At 39.4% G+C, this 22675-nt stretch overlaps 1 protein-coding gene across 1 annotated transcript in view; it reads right to left on the bottom strand.

Moving 5' to 3' along the window:
- Positions 1-11804: 11804 nt before the first annotated feature.
- gpr176 (G protein-coupled receptor 176) overlaps positions 11805-22675 on the bottom strand; it is a 50592-nt gene continuing 39721 nt past the window's right edge. The window contains exon 3 of the mRNA XM_055149486.1: positions 11805-13535. Within this exon, the coding sequence (XP_055005461.1) occupies positions 12341-13535 (1195 nt within the window). The 3' untranslated portion in view covers positions 11805-12340. The remainder of the gene's footprint in view (positions 13536-22675) is intronic.

The raw sequence follows: 22675 nt of genomic DNA on the forward strand, positions 1-22675 counted from the left end.
ATGTGACCCACACAAAGGAGATTACTGCCCTGTTTACTTGTATATTGGGTATTTTACAGAGTTGAATTGCTAATAGCTCATTTGGATGTGTGGGCTATTGTTATTAACATCGATTTAACCGTCTGAAGAGGAGGAAGTGCTCGAGTGTGTACGCTGGGGCTGTCGCTAATGAGTCTAGACGTTTGCTTTGGTTTTAACAGCTTAAAAATAGACTTAGACAAACTTTATTGATCCACAAGGGAAATTATTTGGACACAGTAGCTCACACGTTACAATATAATATAATAACAAAAAGTAAAAAAATATAAACGGTAATAATATGAAAATGAATGAAATCTGTACTATCAAATCCTCTTTTTGTTAAGCTAAAAGTACTTACCGTAAATTCCGGACTATAAGCCGCTACTTTTTTCTCACACTTTGAACCCTGCGGCTAATAAAACGATGCGGCGAATAATATATGGACGGATTCTTTGTTTGGCATATTGTCCATTCATATATACAGTCTATGGTTTGGCAAAAAAAAAAGAAAGACGTCTTACCCGTATGCGTAAATGACGAGAAGAAACATCTCAAACTTCAGTACAGTGGTCCCTCTTTTATTTTAAAACCCCTTACCACACACTTTATACACTTTTCTCAAACAGTTACAACTCTTTTTGCATCCTTCTTGAAACTTATTGATGCTGTCGTCCTTTTGTTATTTTCCTCCTTCTTTATGTAACAAACCGAAGATTCATTTATTCTGTAATGGAGCCTACAGCGCAGAGTCCTGCACGGGTCCATTTCTGGAGACCCGAACCCATGCAGTACTACACCGCACCTGCCCCTTAACCCGAGATTATATCCAACATTTGCGCTGCCTACACCACGGACTGAACCAAGACTAAACCAGGATTAACCCAGGACTAACCTAGTACTGATTCCAGGACTGAAACAGGAGGACTAAACCAGAACTGAAACACCACAGGAGAAAGAACCGGCTCAGCTTTTGGGTGCGACCGCAGGAGCCTTTGTCAGTGCAGAACGTTTCGGCGACATTGTGGGTTTTGTCGGGGAGAAAACTCTATCTGTGTGCGTATATACCTTGTGTTCTCCTCTGCCCTTTGTTGGTCCACTGTCTTTGTTGTTGTCATGTCTGTTGTAGTTTCTATTTATGGATTTTTGGATTAGTTTTTTTTTTTTTCTGGTTTTTGGTTTTGTTACATTAAATAACTGAAGTGCACCTCTGCATTTTGGGTCCTGTTTTGGGTTCTTCATAGCCAGGCTGGTGCCACCTAGTGCCTCCACTCAATTTCATTTCTCTCCAGCGACTAGGTCAGGAATCAAAACACAATAGATAGTTCGCAAAAACCCCGGAAGTGCAAGTTCAGTCACCAGTCAATCAGCGAAGAGCCATATATTCAGTGTTGGCAACGATTCCCGAGATCGAGGATTTAAAGCCGGAACAAAGAGAATGTTTAGTGAATTTTATCAAGGGGCAGTCAATGCTCGCGCCAACTTCCGTAAACACAGATCACGCTCGCTGCGGTTGACGTCGTCGTGTCCTCCAGTGCACATGCGGGACACTTTCGGGCCGTTTACTGTTCACACTGGAGTCACATACAAGTCGCATTTAATTGGAAATGTGAACAACCTCGCAAAAACATGGGATTTCACAAAAAAATCGGAATTGAGCATTAAGCCCCGCAGTCTGAACGTAGCCTTAGTTTCGTTAGTGGTGCATTACATACGCCATGACCAAATAGCAGCGACTGGTTAAATGATAAAAAGTACCTGCCTACCGTTGAGCAAACAAATTCTAACACACTGCGAGGTGAATCAGGCTAGTTTCTTCATGACAGTATCACTAAAAATATATTCAATACTTTCTTCTTCTGACTCAGCTGCTTTCATGTTTGCGTTTTTTCCAAGGCACCATAGTTTGTTCTAGTTTCAAAAGCACAAACGCCCCATCGCTTACAGAAAATTCACACAAAATTGCCATATTTTCGTTTGCACTTTGGTCATTCTTTTCTGCAAACTGAAAATGCATCGGTTTTGGTGTTTCGTCGTCTGGCTCTGCAACATCCTGCGCTGCTCTGAGGCCTGTTTGTCCATCAAAATAACCACGCAATGTTGATCGTTTTTTTAACTTCTCTGCACGATGTGACCAGTCGAAACCAAAGAGAGAGGAGGACGCCGCAAAGGATTATGGGTTTAAGGCTGGCCGGGGGATATAGCTCGACAAATATTTGCAGAGCAGAGTTTATTTACAACTAGCAGCAGTGACAGGCGCGGGGGGAGCTACTATTGTGTTATGCATGAGTCACTCCCTCACCAAAACAGAAATAACACAATAAAAGATCGTGCAGAGAGAGAGCGACTGTGCAAATATGGGAGATTTCACCGTGTGTCTCACTCCTGTGTTTATAGTTTAATACTTCGGCCGTGTTTGGTCAATTGATCGTCACGGCAACAGGGAAATGTCAATAAAAGAAAACGATGAAGACCTGCCATGAATGTGTTTTATTCAATACACTTCATGTTTTAAAATATCAATTCAGTCCTGGGTTTATACTGTACCTGGAGTGGAATTTTCCTGATTTGCCAAGTGTGTCCATCGTCTAAAGTGAAGACGGGTCCAGGTCGCTTTGGCTCGGTTTGCTAAGGAGGAGTTTTAAAGGTGTATTGTGTAACTTTTTCGGTGGAAGGTCTGTCACCTGCTTGTTTCTATGGATTTGTCATTGCTCTGTATGACATTAAACAGCTCTACTTTACATTTATTCAGTTACAGGTGGTTTTACAGCTCAAAAATACCTTCTGACTGTGAGCGGGGTCGCCTCTCCACAGATCTGACCTGTAACTTCTATCTGGTTTGGTTTGGTCTCCATGAAGATAGAAAGGGTTAATGCCATAGTTCAGCTCCCGGGCCACATACGGCTCTTTGGTTGACTCTGACCGACCCGTTGAAGCTCATTTGGAATTACAAATTAAACATATTTAAGTCATTTTACCTCATGTATGGACTAAAGCTGCATTACTTTTATTTTAGAAGTGATTTTTTTATTACTTTTTTTGTAAGACAACCTAATTTTTTCATTGCTTAGTCATAACATAGGTTACGTTCAGACTGAAGTGACCCAAATCAGATTTTTTTCTCCCCTATGTGACCTGTATCTGATCTTTTAATGACAGTCTGAACGACACAGATCCGATTTTTTCAAATGCGACCCAGGCCACTTGGATATGTGCTCCTAAAACCGACACATATCCGATCTTTTGTCATGTGACTTCAGTCTGAACGGCCAAAGTGCATTCATCCACCTACACATTAGGCTCGGAGTCCAGTCAATGGAGGGAAAGCGAGGTTAGCGAGTTTATTCATATTTGGGGGGATCGCTGTATTCAGGCCAAATTGGAGGCGTCTTATCGGAACCGAGCGGTTTTTGAAATGATTGCCAAAGAAATGTCCGAGCGCGGCTACAGACAGTCTTGGCTCAAATGTCAAAGAAAAATAAAGAGCCTGTGAGCCAAAATACAAGGAGGCTAAAGACTCAAACAAACGAAGCGGCCGTGGACGTGTAACCTGAACATTTTACCAAGAACTGGACCGTATTTTGAGAGACAAGCCCAGCGTTTAGGCGACTTCCGTAAACACTGAGCACACTCGATGCAGGACAGTTTTGGGGCGTTTAAAGTTCACACTTGAGGTCAAGTACAAGTCACATTTAACTGGAAATGTGGAAACTGGAAACGACCTCGCCAAAAAAATCAGATTTCACAAAAAAATCTGTATTGAGCATTAAGCCCTGCAGTCTGAACGTAGCCTTATACTCTTACCAGTCTTACCAGTGTGTCAGAACAATGCTATTTATGCTATTTATTAGAATTGAGTTAAGCATTTTGGCCCAGCCCTCCACAATATTTTCTGTTTCTCATGTTGCCCCATGGAAAAAATATTCGCCCAACCCTGCCATTGTGTGAAACATTCCAGACAAACCAATAACATCTCCCTGCTGAACAGAGTTTGACAGGTCCAGTTACAGAATTTACCTGTAAGTAAAGCGAGGTGAACACAGATTCGGGCTGACATGTTTAATTGAACAGAGCTGGCATGTTAGTAATGGCTGCTTCCTGTTTATCGATGCACTGCACACACACGTAAAGAGAAAAAATGTGATGTTTCCTGTGTCTAATGCATCTACCATTAACCAAACCCAGTGCATTAGATAAAGGGCAGAGGAGCAGAGATCTGTTATGGATGTACATGTATGAAATCTATTTCTGGGTCTATTTACTATTATAATATCGTGGACCATCACAATATATCGAATTACAAGTCTCTTTGCTTAAATTAAGAGTTATGGTGTCGCAATAGCTAACTATAAACTACATAGACCATGATCCTTTGCTCCATTTCAGTGCAGACTACAAGAAGAAATAACAGTTTTAAGCACTTTTAAGTCTTAGTTATTTGGATTAAGTCTTGTCAAAGCATTTTAGGAGGGAAAAAGTAGCATATTAACAGTTTTAGCTGTTTGGCCGCCAAAATATCGCAATAAATATTGAAATATCGTGAGATTTGGATATCGTTACATCCCTAATCATGAGCCTCCCCACCATATCATCAGCTTTCCCACAATATCACAATAAAAATCGTAGCGTGAGGTTCATACCGTGACGATATCGTATCGTGAGACTTGGATATCGTTACACCCCTAAAATTCACCTGTGCTGGATGAAGTACTCAATTTTGTTACTTAAGTAAAAAGTTAGTCAAGTAAAAGTATCATGAAAAAATCACTTAAGTAAGGTACCTGTTTAAAATGTTGAATATCTGAACAATTAAAAGGATGAAATGTAGTGATTTTGATAAAGAATTTTGCAGATTTTAAGTGATTTAAGTTGACTTTTTATTATTTCTAGCTGTTTTTGTGCATTATGTTGCTCAAAGCTGTGATGGAAACTCAAATAATATGTACTAAAATATTAAAGTCTTAGCCATTTCAGCAGGTCTCAAACCATGAAGAAAAAATTTTTTACTTTTCAGTCCGGATCTAAAATGTAGTGGAGTAGAAAGTACAGATAAGTAAAAGTAAAACGTCTCTACTGTAAAAAATGAACTTAAGCAAAGTACAGATACCTAAAATTTGTACTTAGGTATTGTACTTTCCACCACTGCTATTCACTTGTCATGTTTACCGTATTTTTTTGGACTACAAGTCACACTTTTTTTCATGGTTTGGGTGGTCCTGCGACTTATACTCTGATGCAACTTATATATTAAAATTTTCAGTCTGACAGCCGCGAGAGGCTCCAGTCTTGTGTGTCAGTATCTAGTACTACTACTACTCCTGTACCACTGTCACTTCACTTTACTGCGCATGCCTCCTGTAGAATTGCCGCTGTCTCGCTGCAAATAGTAAAATATTCAGCTGAAAACGGTAATCGAGCAGCAGAAAGAAAGTTTGGAGTGAGCAAGAAACTTGTGATTGACTGGCGGAAAGCGGGGATGGAGAACACAGCTTCACGGCAACCGGGCGGGTCCACCATACAAGTTTCCTGGAAGTCACTGGATGAATCGACAAAGCCTGAACTTCAATAACAATCGAAACCATCGTGTCGGGATTCAGCTACACAGAAGAGGAAGAGACGCTCCGTTTACCTCATGGATCTATGGATTATCTCAGGAGGTCGCGTAGAAGTGACACAGAGGATGAAGAATTCAATGGATTTAGTGATTTGGAGTGAGATTGTGAGTTTGGTAAACTTATGTTCTGTTGTTTATGTTTTAATTATCTGAAGAACTGTTCATATGTTACGTTAACATATTAACGCCTCTTCAGTCTGTTGTTCTCTGTTGTATTGTTTTTACTATAATTTGCCTTTAAAGATGAAATGTCAGTTCCTGGTCTCTCATTTTACAAAATACATTTCCCCAAAAAGTGAGACTTATATTTGTTTTTTTCGTCTTCATTACCCATTTTTTGCCTGGTGTGACTTATACTCCGGAGCAACTTATAGTCTGGAAAATACGGTATTTATTTAGGCTACATCTTGCACTATAAATGTTTTGGATTTTGTAAAATAACCTCTATTTTTATTTAACAAAAATATACAGAAAACATAACAAACCATCATTTTTGTCATTTCAATTTTATAACATGAAGTTGCATACAATACAGACCCGATTTTCATACATTAACCTTGAACGTACAAACAACAGCCACAGTAGAAGAAATCTTTTGGAAAATTGAAAATCTCGGTCAAACAGTGTGAAAAGTCCTACAAAGATTAGGAGAAGAGACAAAAGTGTTATTAACAGTGCAATTACAGCAAAACTATAGTACAAAATATCAAAGGAGGTGCACGTCCTCAACACGATTATTTGCTTTGGAAAAAGACGCCAGTGTCAGTGCATCAGTCGGGCTGATTGGATTTGTACAGAGTCGCAGCCAACTACCAAAAAATACTTCATCAACATCAAAGCTCCGTCTCAAAGTTAAATATTCATTCAAGCAAAGGATTGTGGGTCGAGCCTCGGTGGATGCAACTACTTCAGTTAAACATTGAAAAAGTCGTTCGTACTCAGAATAACACAAACATAACTGTAAAATAATATTACTTAAGTACAAATATAACTATCCAAATAAGTCCTCAAGAGTAAAATGTATTTGGTGAAGATTAGGGGTGTGCAAAAATATTGAAATATCGATATCATTTAATGTGATGATACAGTATCGATATCATGGGCTGCTGTATCGATATATTGATTATTTGTGTATTTTACTACATAATTTTGTTACAGTGCTACAGTTTTGTTGCTTGTTTAGTGGAAGGAAACTGGTTTATTCGATATATTTGACATTTTCGCTCTTTTGATGATTAAAATGTTTCATATTAACTTTGCACAAGAAGTGGTTTAACAGAGATTTAAACAGTATCGATATCGTGGGCTCACCAAGAGTATTTTTTGGTATATTTTACTAAATTATTTTGTTACAGCGGTACAGTTTTTTTGATTGTTTAGAGAAAGGAATGTTATTATTTATTTGACATATTGGCTGTTTTGATGATTAAAATGTTTGTGTTTCATATTAACTTTGCACAAGAAGTGGTTTAACAAAGATTTTTTAGCATCACAGCCATGATTTAGTCTTTATTCTTTATTGAACCATATCGTATCGAATCGAAAGTGCACTGTATCGAGATATGTATCATATCGTCAGTGTTGGGAAGGTGACTTTTAAAATGTATTCCCCTACAGATTACAGATTACATACCCCAAAATGTAGTTTGTAACGTAATCCATTAAATTACTTAAAGTGAGTAACGTAATCTGAATACTTTGGATTACTTGATATTGTCCTGGTTTTAGTCCTGGATTTAGTCCTGTTTTTTTTTTGTCTTGGTTTAGTCCTGGTTTAGTCCTGGTTTACTTCTGGTTTTAGTCCTGGTTTAGTTCTGGTTTTAGTTCTGGTTTAGTCCTGGTTTAGTCCTGGTTTAGTTCTGGTTTAGTCCTGGTTTAGTCCTGGTTTAGTTCTGGTTTTAGTCCTGGTTTTAGTTCTGGTTTTAGTCCTTGTTTTAGTCCTGGTTTAGTCCTGGTTTTAGTCCTGGTTTAGTCCTGGTTTTAGTCTGGTTTAGTCCTGGTTTAGTCCTGGTTTAGTCTGGTTTAGTCCTGGTTTTAGTCCTGGTTTTAGTTCTGGTTTTAGTCCTGGTTTAATCCTGGTTTTAGTTCTGGTTTTAGTCCTGGTTTAGTCCTGGTTTAGTCCTGGTTTTAGTCCTGGTTTAGTCCTGGTTTAGTCCTGGTTTAGTCCTGGTTTAGTTCTGGTTTTAGTCCTGGTTTTAGTCCTGGTTTAGTCCTGGTTTAGTCCTGGTTTAGTCCTGGTTTAGTCCTGGTTTAGTTCTGGTTTTAGTCCTGGTTTAATCCTGGTTTTAGTTCTGGTTTTAGTCCTGGTTTAGTCCTGATTTAGTCCTGTTTTAGTCCTGGTTTAGTCCTGGTTTTAGTCCTGGTTTAGTTCTGGTTTTAGTCCTGGTTTTAGTCCTGGTTTAGTCCTGGTTTAGTTCTGGTTTTAGTCCTGGTTTTAGTCCTGGTTTAGTCCTGGTTTAGTTCTGGTTTAGTCCTGGTTTAGTCCTGGTTTAGTTCTGGTTTAGTCCTGGTTTTAGTCCTGGTTTAGTCCTGGTTTAGCCCAAAATATGAAAACAGGAAAATACCGCCGTGTAATCCATTTATTTCAACAAAGTAACTGTAATCCAATTACCACTCACTGAAACAGTAACTGTAACTGAATACAGTTACTCATAATTTGTACTCTGATTACGTAACTCCAGTACATGTAATCTGTTACTCCCCAACACTGACTATCGTTGCCTATGTAAGTATCGTATCGGCAACTTCTTAAATCATACTCAGCCCTAATATACAACTTTGAGTAACTATTTGGATTAACATTTTGGTTTGGTTTGTGAATAGTAAATTATACAGAATAGAAAAGAAACCAAATCTGACTTTGTACAATTACTCAGTGGGAAGTGTAGTAGGAGTAGTCACTTCAGTAATATTTTGTGTCAGTCAAGTGGCTCAAGTGGCTAAAGTAAATGTAGCTGGTGGACTGGAGTACTGTGTTATTGTGTTTTATAATAAGGATTATCCAAACAGAAAACCCACAAATGTTTAGATGTTTAAACAAGCAGATACTAAAGCTTAAAGCTACAATTTTTTTATGTACAGTTTCTTAGAAAAATGGGGATATTTTTGTTGTAATAAAAATTGATTTGAGCTGTAGAAAGCTGAAAAAGTGAATTCTATGGTTAATTACTGTTATTTATGTGTTGCAGACCAAGGCTTTTAATGGTACTGACTATTTAAAAATGGTTTACTGGGATTATCCTGCTCTATTGTTATTGCATCAGTATTATTGTTTATCGTAGTAGCAATATATCGTGCTTCAAAACGTGTTATGGTGACAGGCCTAACCACTTGACCGTATCTGCATTACTGTTGTCTGACAGTATGCCAGCTTTGGCCTGACAGAAGAAGATCAGAGAGTGTTAAGATTTTGCGTCTTCATCACAAAAGCATGCGACCTGTTGTTTATGAAGCCATTTCGGAGGTTAAACAATCTGTCTGGACCAATGTGTAGTATTTGTGTAACAGCTTGGTGATCAACAAAGATCTCACGCATCCCGCTACGAAATATTTATAAGCCTCTAACCCCTTGTAACATTTCAGTTCTTGGTTGGTGTAGGACGATGTAGAATGAATTAAGTTGTTATAAATATCTGGATATTGGAGGTTGGGCACAGAGCGAGTGTTGGAATTAGGGATCTATTCCACAGCCGAGGAGGACGACTTTAGCATTAAATCTTTCTAATGACGGCTGATCTAAGGAGCTGGTGATTTCATACAGTTTTATGCTGTTTGTGCTCTTTAAAGTAGCCGTGATTATATTGTAGTAACTGAATAACACCTTCTAGATCAACCCCAACCTTAACCTCCAGTATGGCTGCCAAAACATTAAGTCACGTGACCTCCACATCAAACGCAAGTCCTTAACAGAGGAGCCGGGTGAGAGGAGCGGGGGCAACACTTCTGCCAAAATCAGATGGCAGCTTTAAATCCAACAAATCTACGGCATGAAAACATTTTTGGTAATAAAATATTTGATCACTGTGAGCAGACGTGGATAACTTACTAAAGAAGAAGTAGTAGCAGTATTTTTTTCAACCAATAAAAACCAATAGACCCAACATTCTTCCATAGGGCCAAAGAGATCAAAAGTTTTTTAACAATCTCTGCAAACTTTTCAATCTCCAAACGAAAATCACAGTGGGACCACTTAAGAGTCGGCTGATAAGACATCTTACTGGAACACAGAAACTCTGTGTTAAGTCGTCTGCGACATTCAGGCACTTGTGAATATACAGAATACAAACAGAAAAAAGTGTATTTTTCATTTATAATAATGCTTTCAGCAAGAGCAGCACTACTGTGGCTGTAACAGTTTGTCAAAGCCTGATCCCGTCAGATCTCACAAGCTCAGCAAGGCCGGGCCTGGTTAGTACTTGGATGGAGACCGCTGGGAACATCAGGTGCCACGGGGGGGGCGCCGGTCGCAAAAACTGTTGTTGTGTCCTTAGGCAAGGCACTTCACCCACATTGCCTAGTTTGAAAGTGGTGTGTGCGTATAGAGTGAATGAATAATGCTCTGTAAAGTGTCTTCGAGTGTCCAGAAAAGTGTAATATATAAAACTGATGCATTATTATTATTAGAACAGGACCCCGGAGAACTCATTCTGACGAGCATTGTGATTGTAATTACATTTGTGATTTGTGTTTTAATAATAAGATTCTGTTCAAAGTTCACCTTTCACATCCAGAATGACTGACAGAAAGAAAGACTGTAATATGAGCTGACAAACTAAAACAAGAATCCCATTACACGTTAGGTTTTTACAGACATAAACTACAGGCTAAGCCGATTTTTGTGGCGAATAACCCTGCGTTCGATTATCCTTCTGAAACGTTTTTCCGAGGAAGTTGCGTAGCGACACGCATGGCACGCAACTTTTCCTGGGACGGTGCGACTCGGACCTCGGTGGCGGAAAAAGTAGACCGAGCAATATGAACTGTTTTCATTGTGTTTGGACACGTTGCTGGTTTAAATGACTGCACCACGTCTGTGTCACTGTCTATCACGGTGTTGGGGTGAGGCCAATATTGAACAAATACTTGATTTAACAGGTTTTAATGTACCTAAGGTTGCTAAGGGGACATGCAAAACATAATAACACGCTTCAAGCTCAGACATGACATCAAATCCGACGTCCAAGTGTGAGTCGAAAGATAATCGAACGCAGAGTAAGACAGGACATTTTGATGTTTGCGAAACTGTAGCCAATGCGATTTGCTAATTGCCTCCATTCAAATTGCAACTTCTATTTGGTCACGATTCATTTTAGTATAAGATCTAAAAGCAACGTTGCAAATTCCAGCCACAAGGGGTCAGTAAAGGAACAAACTATGTAATTACTTCATTAGGTAGCTGGAGCATTACTTCCTTTCCTGTACCTGAATGAAACAAATAGATATTTTTAACATTCTCGTATAGGCAATAACAATACTATGCCAAATTTAACTAAGTGTATTTCAGTTTCAAAATAACCAATAAATGTTTTAACTTAGCCTGGGATTTACAGGGACATTGTAGGTTGACTGTTGCGCCAAACACAAACTGAGTGATTCAAGCTGTTTCAAGCGCATTGGCACATTTCACTTATTTATACTGCAGTAACTTAAAGGTTGTATAGAGGATTTTCCAAGGAAAGAGAAATACAGCGACTGTTTGTGCTTTTTCTCCTCCACAGCTCCCTAAGTAGACCTGCCTCCTCCTCACACTAGAAATCATGCTTGTTTACAGTCGGTGCACGTTCAGAATCGCTGTTGAAGTTACCTATCCAGAAGTAATTCAGCGACCAACGCGTGAGTCTTTAGACCCTTCGTCTGCTTCAGTCGCGCCACCGCTGGAAGGAATCTCCAAGAATCACCTTAGTTTGTTTTCGCTCCTTTTTCCCTTCTCTTCTTCTTTCAGGGACCTCAAAAACTGACTTTCTTACGCGACAAATTGATTGTGGATTCTTGTCCGCCATCGCAACAAACTCTGTGCTAACTGCGACCAACGCGTGAGTCTTTAAACCCTTCGTCTGCTTCAGTCGCGCCAACGCTGGAGGGAATCTCCAAGAATCACCTTAGTTTGTCTTCGCTCCTTTTCCCCTTCTCTTCTTCTTTCAGCGACCTCAAAAACGGACTTTCTTTAGCGGTGAACTGGTCGTGGATTCTTGTCTGCCATCGCAAAAAAACTATGTGCAAACTGCGAGGAAGCTACAGTTGGAAAAAGCCTGCTAAGAACCGATGCTTTGGTCAAGTAAAAAGCATCTTGCGTATGTGGAAAGTGTAAGTGGCGAACGTAAACCACGTAATCCCAGCGCGCCGATGAGTCAGTTACGCTAGAAACGTAGCGAGTTTGATTGACAACCTAAGAGCCAATAGATAATGCGGTCCACAGTTGATGGATTTTCATTCTTTTGTTTTTTGGTCATCATAATTACAAGGCTGCTGCATCTAGTTTGAACTTTCACTGACAATTTGAAACTAAAAAAATCCTCCATACAACCTTTAAACCGTTCACATTTTTCTCCAAGGTCCATTTGTGCCACAAAAACTGAACAATATCTTAACATTGTTTTGTACAAGTTAAACTCACACTTTACTTTTGAGCTGCTGGAGTCATTGTCAGTCAATTATCATTCACTCAAATATTGATTTTAAAAACAAAAACCACACAGTTAGTTTTGTCTTCTAGTTCTCCACCGCTGGTATAGTGCTGACTTTGTTGTTGCGGCTGATCCTTCGCTCCGGTTTGGGGCGAGGCATCTTGGTCTGGATCAGCTCTTCCGGCGTGTTACCCAGAGGGGGTAGTAGTCTCTTCTTGCTGTTCCTGGTCTCTGGTAACCATTGTGGGGGCAGCTCAAACGGACCGAACCCGCACTGGGTGGCATCCTCGGCGTCGGTGGGCGTAGCTGGCGTAGCGGGGGCCACCTGAGAAGAAGAAGCGTACGCGCAAGTGTGTCCGGGCGAGGAACGCGCTGGTATCACGATCGGGCCCGGGTATTCCTTCGTTTTGACTAATCCTTGGTCCTTTTTCGGAGCCACGTCCAAGCTCCTCAGACTTCCAACTTTCTCTTTGGGCAAGGACGAACCTTCTAACCCGTTTTCCGCGTCTTCTTCCTCCTCTTCCTCGGGTCGAAAGATTTGCTGCTGTCCGATATTGAACATTTCCAGGAGCTGACTGCCCGATCTCCCTGCGGTTTCCAGTCCGACAGGTTCTCCGATCCCGCCCTCCACGCCTAAAGACCCGAGCGCGCCCGTCGTCACCGCGTTTCTCCGGCTGTACCTTCTGTGAATCCTGGTTAGCAAGTCCAACCAGCTATGCCGCGCCGATCTGTTCACCAACAAAAACAAAATCGGATTCGTGAGAAGAGAAACTTTCGGAAGCCATAGCGCTGTAAGGTAAAGCAGCATGGGCGTGTCTTTAGAGTCTACTAAAATTGTCCGATATATCACCAAGACTCCGTAGGGGGCGCTACAGGCGGAGAACACCAACACCACCGCTAGTAACGTCGCGTGTAGCTCCGCCTCCCTTTGCGACACGTACGGAATCGAAATGCTATTCTGCGGCGTCCTCAGTGCGGCGATGATGACTTTCTTCTTTTGGCTCGCGCTCAACGCTCGCCGGATCAGCAACATGAAGAGAAAGACCAGAGCGAGCGGCAGGATCAGCGTCGTGAGGTTGTAGATCAGGACGTAGATCATGTGACCGATGGAGTGGGCGTGGTCTGCGGAGCAGGAGGAAGTGGCGTAGACGTCGGTGACATTGGTGACGGCGAAAACGGGGAGGCTAGCGACGGCCGCGTGCACCCAGATGTAGATGATCAGGTCGCGGGAGCGAGCGTCCGAGATCTTCCTCTCCGAAGGGTAAAGCACGGAGTAGTACCTGCAAAGACAGAGGGTAAAAAAGTCAAGTTTGAACTGATAAATCAACCAGGACTAAAACAGGATTAAAACAGGACTCAACCAGGACTGAACCAGGACTGAACCAAGACTAAAACAGGACTAAACGAGTATTAAAACAGGACTGAACCAGAACTGAACCAGGACTGAACCAGGACTAAATCAGGATTAAACCAGGACTAAACCAGGATTAAAACAGGATTAAAACAGGACTAAAACAAGACTGAACCAGGACTGAACCAGAACTGAACCAGGATTGAAGCAGGACTAAACCAGGACTGAACCAGGACTAAACCAGGATTAAAACAGGATTAAAACAGGACTAAATCAGGACTAAACCAGGACTAAACCAGGACTAAACCAGGACTGAACCAGGACTGCACCAAGACTAAAACAGGACTAAACGAGTATTAAAACAGGACTGAACCAGGACTGAACCAGGACTGAACCAGGACTAAAACAGGACTAAACTAGGACTGCACCAAGACTAAAACAGGACTAAACGAGTATTAAAACAGGACTGAACCAGAACTGAACCAGGACTGAACCAGAACTGAACCAGGATTGAAGCAGGACTAAACCAGGACTGAACCAGGACTGCACCAAGACTAAAACAGGACTAAACGAGTATTAAAACAGGACTGAACCAGAACTGAACCAGGACTAAATCAGGACTAAACCAGGACTAAACCAGGATTAAAACAGGACTAAAACAAGACTGAACCAGGACTGAACCAGAACTGAACCAGGATTGAAGCAGGACTGAACCAGGACAGAACCAGGACTAAACCAGGACTATATCGGGACTGAACCAGGAATAAAACAGGATTAAAACAGGACTAAACTAGGACTGCACCAAGACTAAAACAGGACTAAATGAGGACTAAACCAGAACTGCACCAGTACTGAACCAGGACTGAAACAGGACTAAAACAGGATTAAAACAGGACTGAACCAGAACTGAACCAGGATTGAAGCAGGACTGAACCAGGAGGGCTAAACCAGGACTGAACAAGGTCTAAACCAGGACTGAACCAGGACTAAACAGGACTAAACCAGGTCTAAAACAGGACTAAAACAGATCTGAACCAGAACTGAACCAGGATTGAAGCAGGGCTGAACCAGGAGGACTAAACCAGGACTGAACTAGGACTAAAACAGGGGTTCTCTCTCGAGATTAGACCTAGACCTGGTTTACTTCTGGTTTAGTCCTGTTTTAGTCCTCATTCAGTCCTGGTTTAGTTCAGTTTTGGTCCTGGATTAGTCCTGATTTAGTCCTGGTTTAGATCTGGTTTAGACCTGGTTTAATCCTGGTTTAGTCCTGTTTTAATCCTGGTTTAGTGTTGGTTTAGACCTGGTTCAGCCCTGGTTTAGTCTTGATTCAATCTTGGATCACGTCACGAATCCCGCCCCCCACTTTAAAAAAAACCCACTCCACCACTTCCTCTAATATAATTAAATAAAAACTAGATGAAAAGACATAAATGAGCCTCATTAAAATGAACAGAAAGGATGAGTGGTGCTTGAAATGACTCAGTCCTAACCAGACCCAGGATTGTGGATGTGCCTCTCTGTAATTTGTAAAGTAAAAAAAAATCCCGCCGCAAATTACCTACAATATTTCACCAAACACAGACGTCCGGAGATAACAACAGTCCTGTGTATTTCACTGTTTGTTCTTGTAACTGCGCGTCTTTTCTATCTCTTTATTTTCTTTCCGCTTTCTTTTCTTTTTCAATCTCTGTGTCAATTTCAGTAAAATTAAGTAATTTACCGACTTTGCTTCTCCCGTGCAAATGTTCTGCAGGTAACACAGAGGTGAGGCGGTAATTTATGAATTACCAGACGTTTTTTTAATGAAGGGCTCGCCACCAGTTTGTCTCCTAGAAGATGTTACTGCTTTTCCTGGAATGCTGCACAGTATGGCATTAAAAGTATCTGCATGTCCATGTATACAATGATATTTTTTAAGATTTTTAAACATGTATTCGTAATGTGAGAGGTGTTGCTCTCCACTGTAATCTGGCTTGGAGATAAGAAAGTTTAATGGAACACGTTTAGCCACGTTTACATGATGTTTTTCTAATCTGAATTAATTGTTCTAAATTATAGTCTGGAATTAAAATATTCTCCTTTGAGTTTACATGGAAATAATAATTCAGAATTGAGGTTTACATGGAAAACAGGTTAAATCGCCTTAACTTAATTCCACTCAATGTCTGGGATTTGGGAAGGGTTCTGATTGGACAGAGACACGAACGTATTTACATCGACAGAAAGAAAACACACACTTCAGCTGCTTACCGGCTTTTTTGTCATCTCGGTTTGTCATTACGCCACAGACACAAACACGATCCAAAATTTTTAAGCAGCAGTTCAAGAATTCGGTCATCATGCTTTACGTCTGTCAACCGAGGAGGAGAGTGTTGGAGTGTCAGTTCTCAGGGAGAAGGGAGGAAGAAGACAAACTGAGTCAGCGGCTGCTCTACCTCAGTCCACTCCCACATCCCGCTGGCAAATCCAAAGAGCAGCGGATGAAAGTCCGAAGTCAGGACTGGTGGAGCTGGATCGCGTCAGAAAGGCGAACCAACGCGCATGCACTGAACGACCGGAATTATTTTTAAGAAGAATAAACATTTACATGATCGAGGAATGAATTAATTCAACTTTAAAATCAAAACAAACCACCCACTTACTTCGGAATTAAGTTTAATTCATATACATGCTCTTTTTAAAGCAGAATTATGTTTTATTCAGAATTAAGTTATTTTTATTCAGAATTAAAGCTGTCATGTAAACGTGGCAATTCTAGCTTTAGAAATAAGATCTTTATGAAGACGAGCAGCTGGTGGCCCCTGAGTGTGGATTTACCAAACCGATACTGGTATTGGATACTGGCACCAATTCTAGAAAGAACAGTGGAGTCGATATTCTGGACATATAAATATATTTATTTATACCAATCTACTCCCTTCCAAGTAGCTTGCCAAAGGATTTCTGAATTCTACTTATTGTAAGTCAAATTTTATTAATTAAATGCCTATTACCAATGTATTTGTATGACTTTGATGCCCAATTTTGTGCACTAATAAATGGATAATAGTTTATGTTTATAGGCATCTAACTGTACCTCATCTACGGCTCACCGTGGCTCTTCTATTCACCAAATTTCATCCATTAAAAGTAGTAACTCTCTTGACATTTTTGTAGTAGCTCACAGGAGGAAAAAGATTACAGACCCCTGATTTATACAGTATGTCCAACCAGAATATACACATAAATAGATGTAATAACACTGTTTAATAGTCGTAGTCGGCCTAGAAAGTCCCAGAATGTTTGAGCTTGTATTTATACAAAGCTGTTACATAACACATTTGGATCTATTCTGTCAAGGGATGTAACAATATCCAAATTTCACGGTATGATATTTATTGCAATATTTTGGAGAGGCTAATATAATTGTAGATAGATAGATGCTTTTAAAATACCTTGACAAGATTTTGGTGTGAATTATTTCCGTCATAATCCCAAGAAATCAAGTAAAAAACATATTTCTTCATGTCGTTTGCAGTGAAATGAATCATGGGATATGTAGTTCCCGATGTTTATAAGCTGTTGCTACTATAAAACCATTTATTTAAACAAAGGAACTTGTAATTTGATATTATTGTGACACTTTTGACGATACGATGTCACAATATTTTGGTTATTGTTACATCCCTAGTTCTGTCTTATTTTGATTTAGTTGATTAACAATGAGCAGCTTTACCTGTGTGGATCTCAGAATGAATTTAACATAGAAAATACATCTTTAAATCATTTTTGAGGCTAGTTAAAGTTTTTATTCCCATGGTCTGCTACACTGATGTTATTCTTTTGTGTGCATATTTGAGCATAAGTGTAGTTTTTATTATTAATAGGCCTGGCTGCCATCCATGTCTAAGTATGCGAAGTACTTTTGTCCATTTAAAAGCGTATTTCGAAGTTTAAAATGACCCAAAAAGGACAATAAGGACCATAGCAAAGCACAGAACAACGCACACAAAGAAACGATAATAAAAATAAACGGTCAACAATGCTCGCTTTGTTATTCCAGTCAAATCGCTGTCTATCTTTGCAGCTAGTTTCATTCAAATGTGGGCGGTCACAAGAGCGCACTTACACGACCAAACCTCTGTGATTTGGACCGAGAATAATAAACCTACGTCGCCTCTCGTCTAAAACTATTCCCCTATTGTGCACTGTAACAACGTCCTCTCATTCCTTTTCATGGCCCGTACGTCACGATGCGTTCGAGTGCATATAAGCTGCCCCGCGGAGCCTCCTTCAGAATAAATAATTGATAGTATTCTGGCTGTATTAGTTGCCATGGAGACATCATCTTTGCATTGGCGTACGGCATGAGGCGAGACCGCAGCGACTATGAAGTAAAAATTAAAGTCCCATGTACGCGGAATAGAATAGTTTCAATATCTAGTTATAATAAGGTTGTCAAAAGTATCGAAAATCTGATTCTAAACGGTATTATAAGCAGTATCGAAACTTCATTTGAGCGAGTATCGATACTGAAATGGAAATGAACCTTTCTTGAATAGCTTTAGAATAAATAAATCTTGAGCTGCATCAGAAAAAGTAGGGCTGTTCGATTATGGAATTATCAGGATTATTTTGGTCAATACTGATGGCAATTTGGATTTGTGTGTCAAACAATCTCCAAACTCACATAATCAAGTTGAAATTATTCAAGTTTAAAGTTTATTTTGGGTATTTATTTTATTTTTTTAAATACAGAGATTGTAGAACAGCTGGATATTTTGTTTATTTAGATACATTTATGTTTTTTATGACTTATTTCATGTTCAAAGTATATTTTATTAATTTTATGTTTTATACATCGCAACACTGCTCTACGGTTCATATTTGTAACCTATTTTTGTGTAGATAATATCAAATTACAAGTTTCTTTGCTTAAATTCATGGTTTTACAGTAGCAACAGCTTATAAACATCAGGAACTACATATCCCATGATTCATTTCAGTGCAGACAACATCAAGAAATATGTTTTTTAATAGAATTCTTGTGATTATGATGGAAATAATTCACACCAAAATCTATTTTAAAAGCAAAAAAGTGTCCCATCTACAATTATATCAGCCTCTCCAAAATATCGCAATAAATATCGTACGGTGAGATGCATATCGTGATAATATTGTGCCGAAAGATTTGGATATCGTTACACCCCTAATCAATAACAAGAGAGAGAAATGCTGAATAAATGCATCGTGTAACTAAAAATAATCATTTGAATAATCGTGATTTCAATATTGACCAAATAACCGTGATGATGATTGTTTCCATAATCGAGCAGCTCTACCTGGAGTTGTGTTTTGTTTCATTCACACAGGTTTGAGTAACACTTTATTATTAGTCTGTTCCACCTGGTGATGTCATGGAGCACTTCCTGTAACACCACATAACAACACATTAGACCGGGTGTTTTCTGTTTGAGAGAAGAACTCAGCCTAAACACGCAGGGTTTGTGTGTTAAACATGTCAATGAAACAAAACACAACTGCAGGTGTGTTTGTCATGAGGAAACAACATCATAACACAGATCAGAAAATGATGTATTATAGACCCTAGACCAGGTCTAAAACTAAAACAGGTCTAAAACAGATATAAAACAGGTCTAAAACCAGGTCTAAACCAGGACTAAAACAGGTCTAAAACCAGGACTAAAACAGGTCTAAAAACAGGTCTAAACCAGGAGGTCTAAACCAGGTCTAAAACAGACAGGTCTAAAACAGGTCTAAACCAGGAGGTCTAAACACTAAAACAGGTCTAAAACAGGTCTAAAAACAGGTCTAAAACAGGTCTAAAACAGGTCTAAAACAGGCTAAAACACTAAAACAGGTCTAAAACAGGTCTAAAACCAGGTCTAAAACCAGGACAAAACACTAAAACAGGTCTAAAACAGGTCTAAAAACTAAAACAGGACTAAAAACAGGTCTAAACATAAAACAGGTCTAAACCAGGACTAAAACAGGTCTAAAACAGGCAGGTCTAAAACCAGGAGGTCTAAAACAGGTCTAAACCAGGACTAAAAACAGGTCTAAAACCAGGACTAAAACAGGTCTAAAACAGATATAAAACAGGTCTAAAACAGGTCTAAAACCAGGTCTAAACCAGGACTAAAACAGGACTAAAACAGGTCTAAAACAGGTCTAAAACAGGTCTAAAACAGGACTAAAACAGGACTAAAACAGGTCTAAAACAGGTCTAAACCAGGTCTAAACCAGGACTAAAACAGGTCTAAAACAGGTCTAAAACAGGTCTAAACCAGGACTAAAACAGGTCTAAAACAGGTCTAAACCAGGAATAAAACAGGACTAAACCAGGTCTAAAACAGGTCTAAACCAGGTCTAAAACAGATATAAAACAGGTCTAAAACAGGTCTAAAACAGGAATAAAACAGGTCTAAATCCAGGACTAAAACAGGTCTAAATCCAGGACTAAAACAGGACTAAAACAGGATTTAACCAGGACTTTAACCATGCCCTCTCCCCCTCCGGTCCGTGAAATATTGTCTGATATAAAACCGGTTCTTGGCGCAAAAAATGTTTGGGAGACCACTGCTTTAAAGTTTACACACATTTTGGTAAATATTCAACCATTTAACACTTTACTATAATCAACTGGAGCCTTGAATCATCACCAATAAACGAAAAAGGCTGCTCTGATAACAAAAGCATCGTCACATATTTTGACATGGGTCTCCTGCTCTCCACGGGGGCAGACGGAGACAAACAGACCTCCTCTGCTCGTCCAAAGCCAATCTGTCAAAGTGCAGTTATCTGTGTGAAGATAACAGGAGCGGCCATCACTTTTAAAGGTCTCCAGCTGCTTTAGACAGACCACCCTCAGGTAAACCCCATCACTAAATCAATTTCAGAACAAACTTAGCTCTTTTAATTCTCCTCACAACATCACAGTCACATTTAAAGATCCTGTATAACACAAAAAATCATCGCCTGGATTTTTTTGGCTTAATTTTGCGATTAAAACTCCTCCTTTTCACCCCCTAATGAAGTGTTATACATCCTTTTTTTCAATTATACAACCTGTTATTTCACAAGCTGCATGCTGTTGCTGTGTCATATGCTGTAATAAAAGCTACAGGACCAGAAATACAAACAAAAATTTAAATAAAATTAATATTCTTTAATGCAAAACGCACAGCAAACATGTATAAACAACTTTTTAGACATAAAAATATGCTTAATTTAAGGCCTTAGCTACAAAAGTGCAAAATATCAAGTCTGTAAGCAAACTAAAAATGGCCTTATTGCTCTCAAAATAAAAAAAATAAATAACAAAAAGTAGGGCTTTTTAAAATTACATCTTGGCATTTTATTTCTAACCTAAAGTCGACATTTAGGAAAACTGAAAATGTTGGCATGAACTAAGCTTTAAGCAGTGGGACTGAACGAACAATGAAAGTATAATTAAAGCCGTTTGGCAGAGTGGCCTGTGCGCTAATAGAGCCATGCAATTGTTGAACAGAGAGCAGAAGTGCTCAGAATAGACGCTGATGGTTTACGGGTTTAAAAACTGTACAGGAGAGCAGGTTTCATAACTGAAAATGTTTAAAAAGAGCCATTTGTGACCTTCAGGTTTACTGAAATCTTAGGCTGCGTCCACACGACGACACTCCTGGATTTTTTCTTTTACGGGCTGATAAAAATTCGCATCCACACACATGTTGGCAGTGTTGGGGAGTAACAGATTACATGTACCGGAGTTACGTAATCAGAGTACAAATTATGAGTAACTGTATTCGATTACAGTTACTGTTTCAATGAGTGGTAATTGGATTACAGTTACTTTGTTGAAATAAATGGATTACATGGCGGGATTTTCCTGTTTTCACATTTTGGGCTAAACCAGGACTAAAACCAGAACTAAACCAGAACTAAACCAGAACTAAACCAGACTAAACCAGAACTAAACCAGAACTAAACCAGGTCTAAACAATATGACAGCTAACAGTAGAGTGGACATAAATATTTTTAAACTGGTTAAGGAAAGTCTGGGCTTTTTATTGTCCTTTAGCAGACAAAACATCTTATGTAAAGACGTCCTGGTCTTTGCTTCTCTACAGCGAACAGTTACCGGTTCATGGAGACTTGGGCTCAACAGACAATTTGAAGAGAACAAACAAGAATTTTCAGAATGTGGTTGGTACATTCACGTAGTTTTAAAAACCAAGACAATATCAAGTAATCCAAAGTATTCAGATTACGTTACTCATTTTAAGTAATTTAATGGATTACGTTACAAACTACATTTTGGTGTATGTAATCTGTGATCTGTAGGGTTATACACCTTCCCAACACTGTGTGTCGGATCAATAAATGTTCATGTCCAGACGAAAACGGAGCACGGAGTGAAAACGATGTAATACACATGCCGCACCTGTATGTGGCGCTGTTAACAATGATAATAATATTTAATAATGCAGATCTCTTTTTTTTTTTTTTTACTTTAAGGTAAATTAGCCGATTTTAGATGTATCCCAGAAATATAGCTGTTTTGTTTTGCTAAAATTAAACCTTAATTGTTCATTACTCGCATGTAATCTTTGTTATTGATCCGTGTGCGTAATCTTTTAATCTTTTTGTAATCGGTTGCTGGGCGATGGGAGCGGCTCCGTAGGCTACACCCGTCCCATTTCGGAAACGCTCTTGTTTTCCAAAAGCTGCGGTTTGCTTATCCACACGACAACACAGATTTCTCCACTCTGGAACCCGGTCTCAAAAAACATCATTTTCGCCCAACCAAAACGACGACTCCGTGTGGATGAAAGACCAAAACGAATACAAACTTCACCCAAAAAACGTTATCATGTGGACAGGCTGTTAGTGAATGAAGCAAAACAAAACCCCAGTAGTGTTGAGTAAATAACCATGGATAAACCCTCTAAAATTCTGCATATGCCGCCTTTAATCAAATCTATTCATGTTGCAAAATACCTCTCAGCTATTCTATATAATTAACAGATTCATTATACATGACTAATACTTATGAGTAGTAATTATGAAGCGCTAATAATACTGTGCAGT

This window comes from Boleophthalmus pectinirostris, unplaced genomic scaffold, assembly GCF_026225935.1.
Source record: "Boleophthalmus pectinirostris isolate CB_2022bp ecotype Guang Dong unplaced genomic scaffold, ASM2622593v1 HiC_scaffold_13, whole genome shotgun sequence".
NCBI lineage: Eukaryota > Metazoa > Chordata > Actinopteri > Gobiiformes > Gobiidae > Boleophthalmus > Boleophthalmus pectinirostris.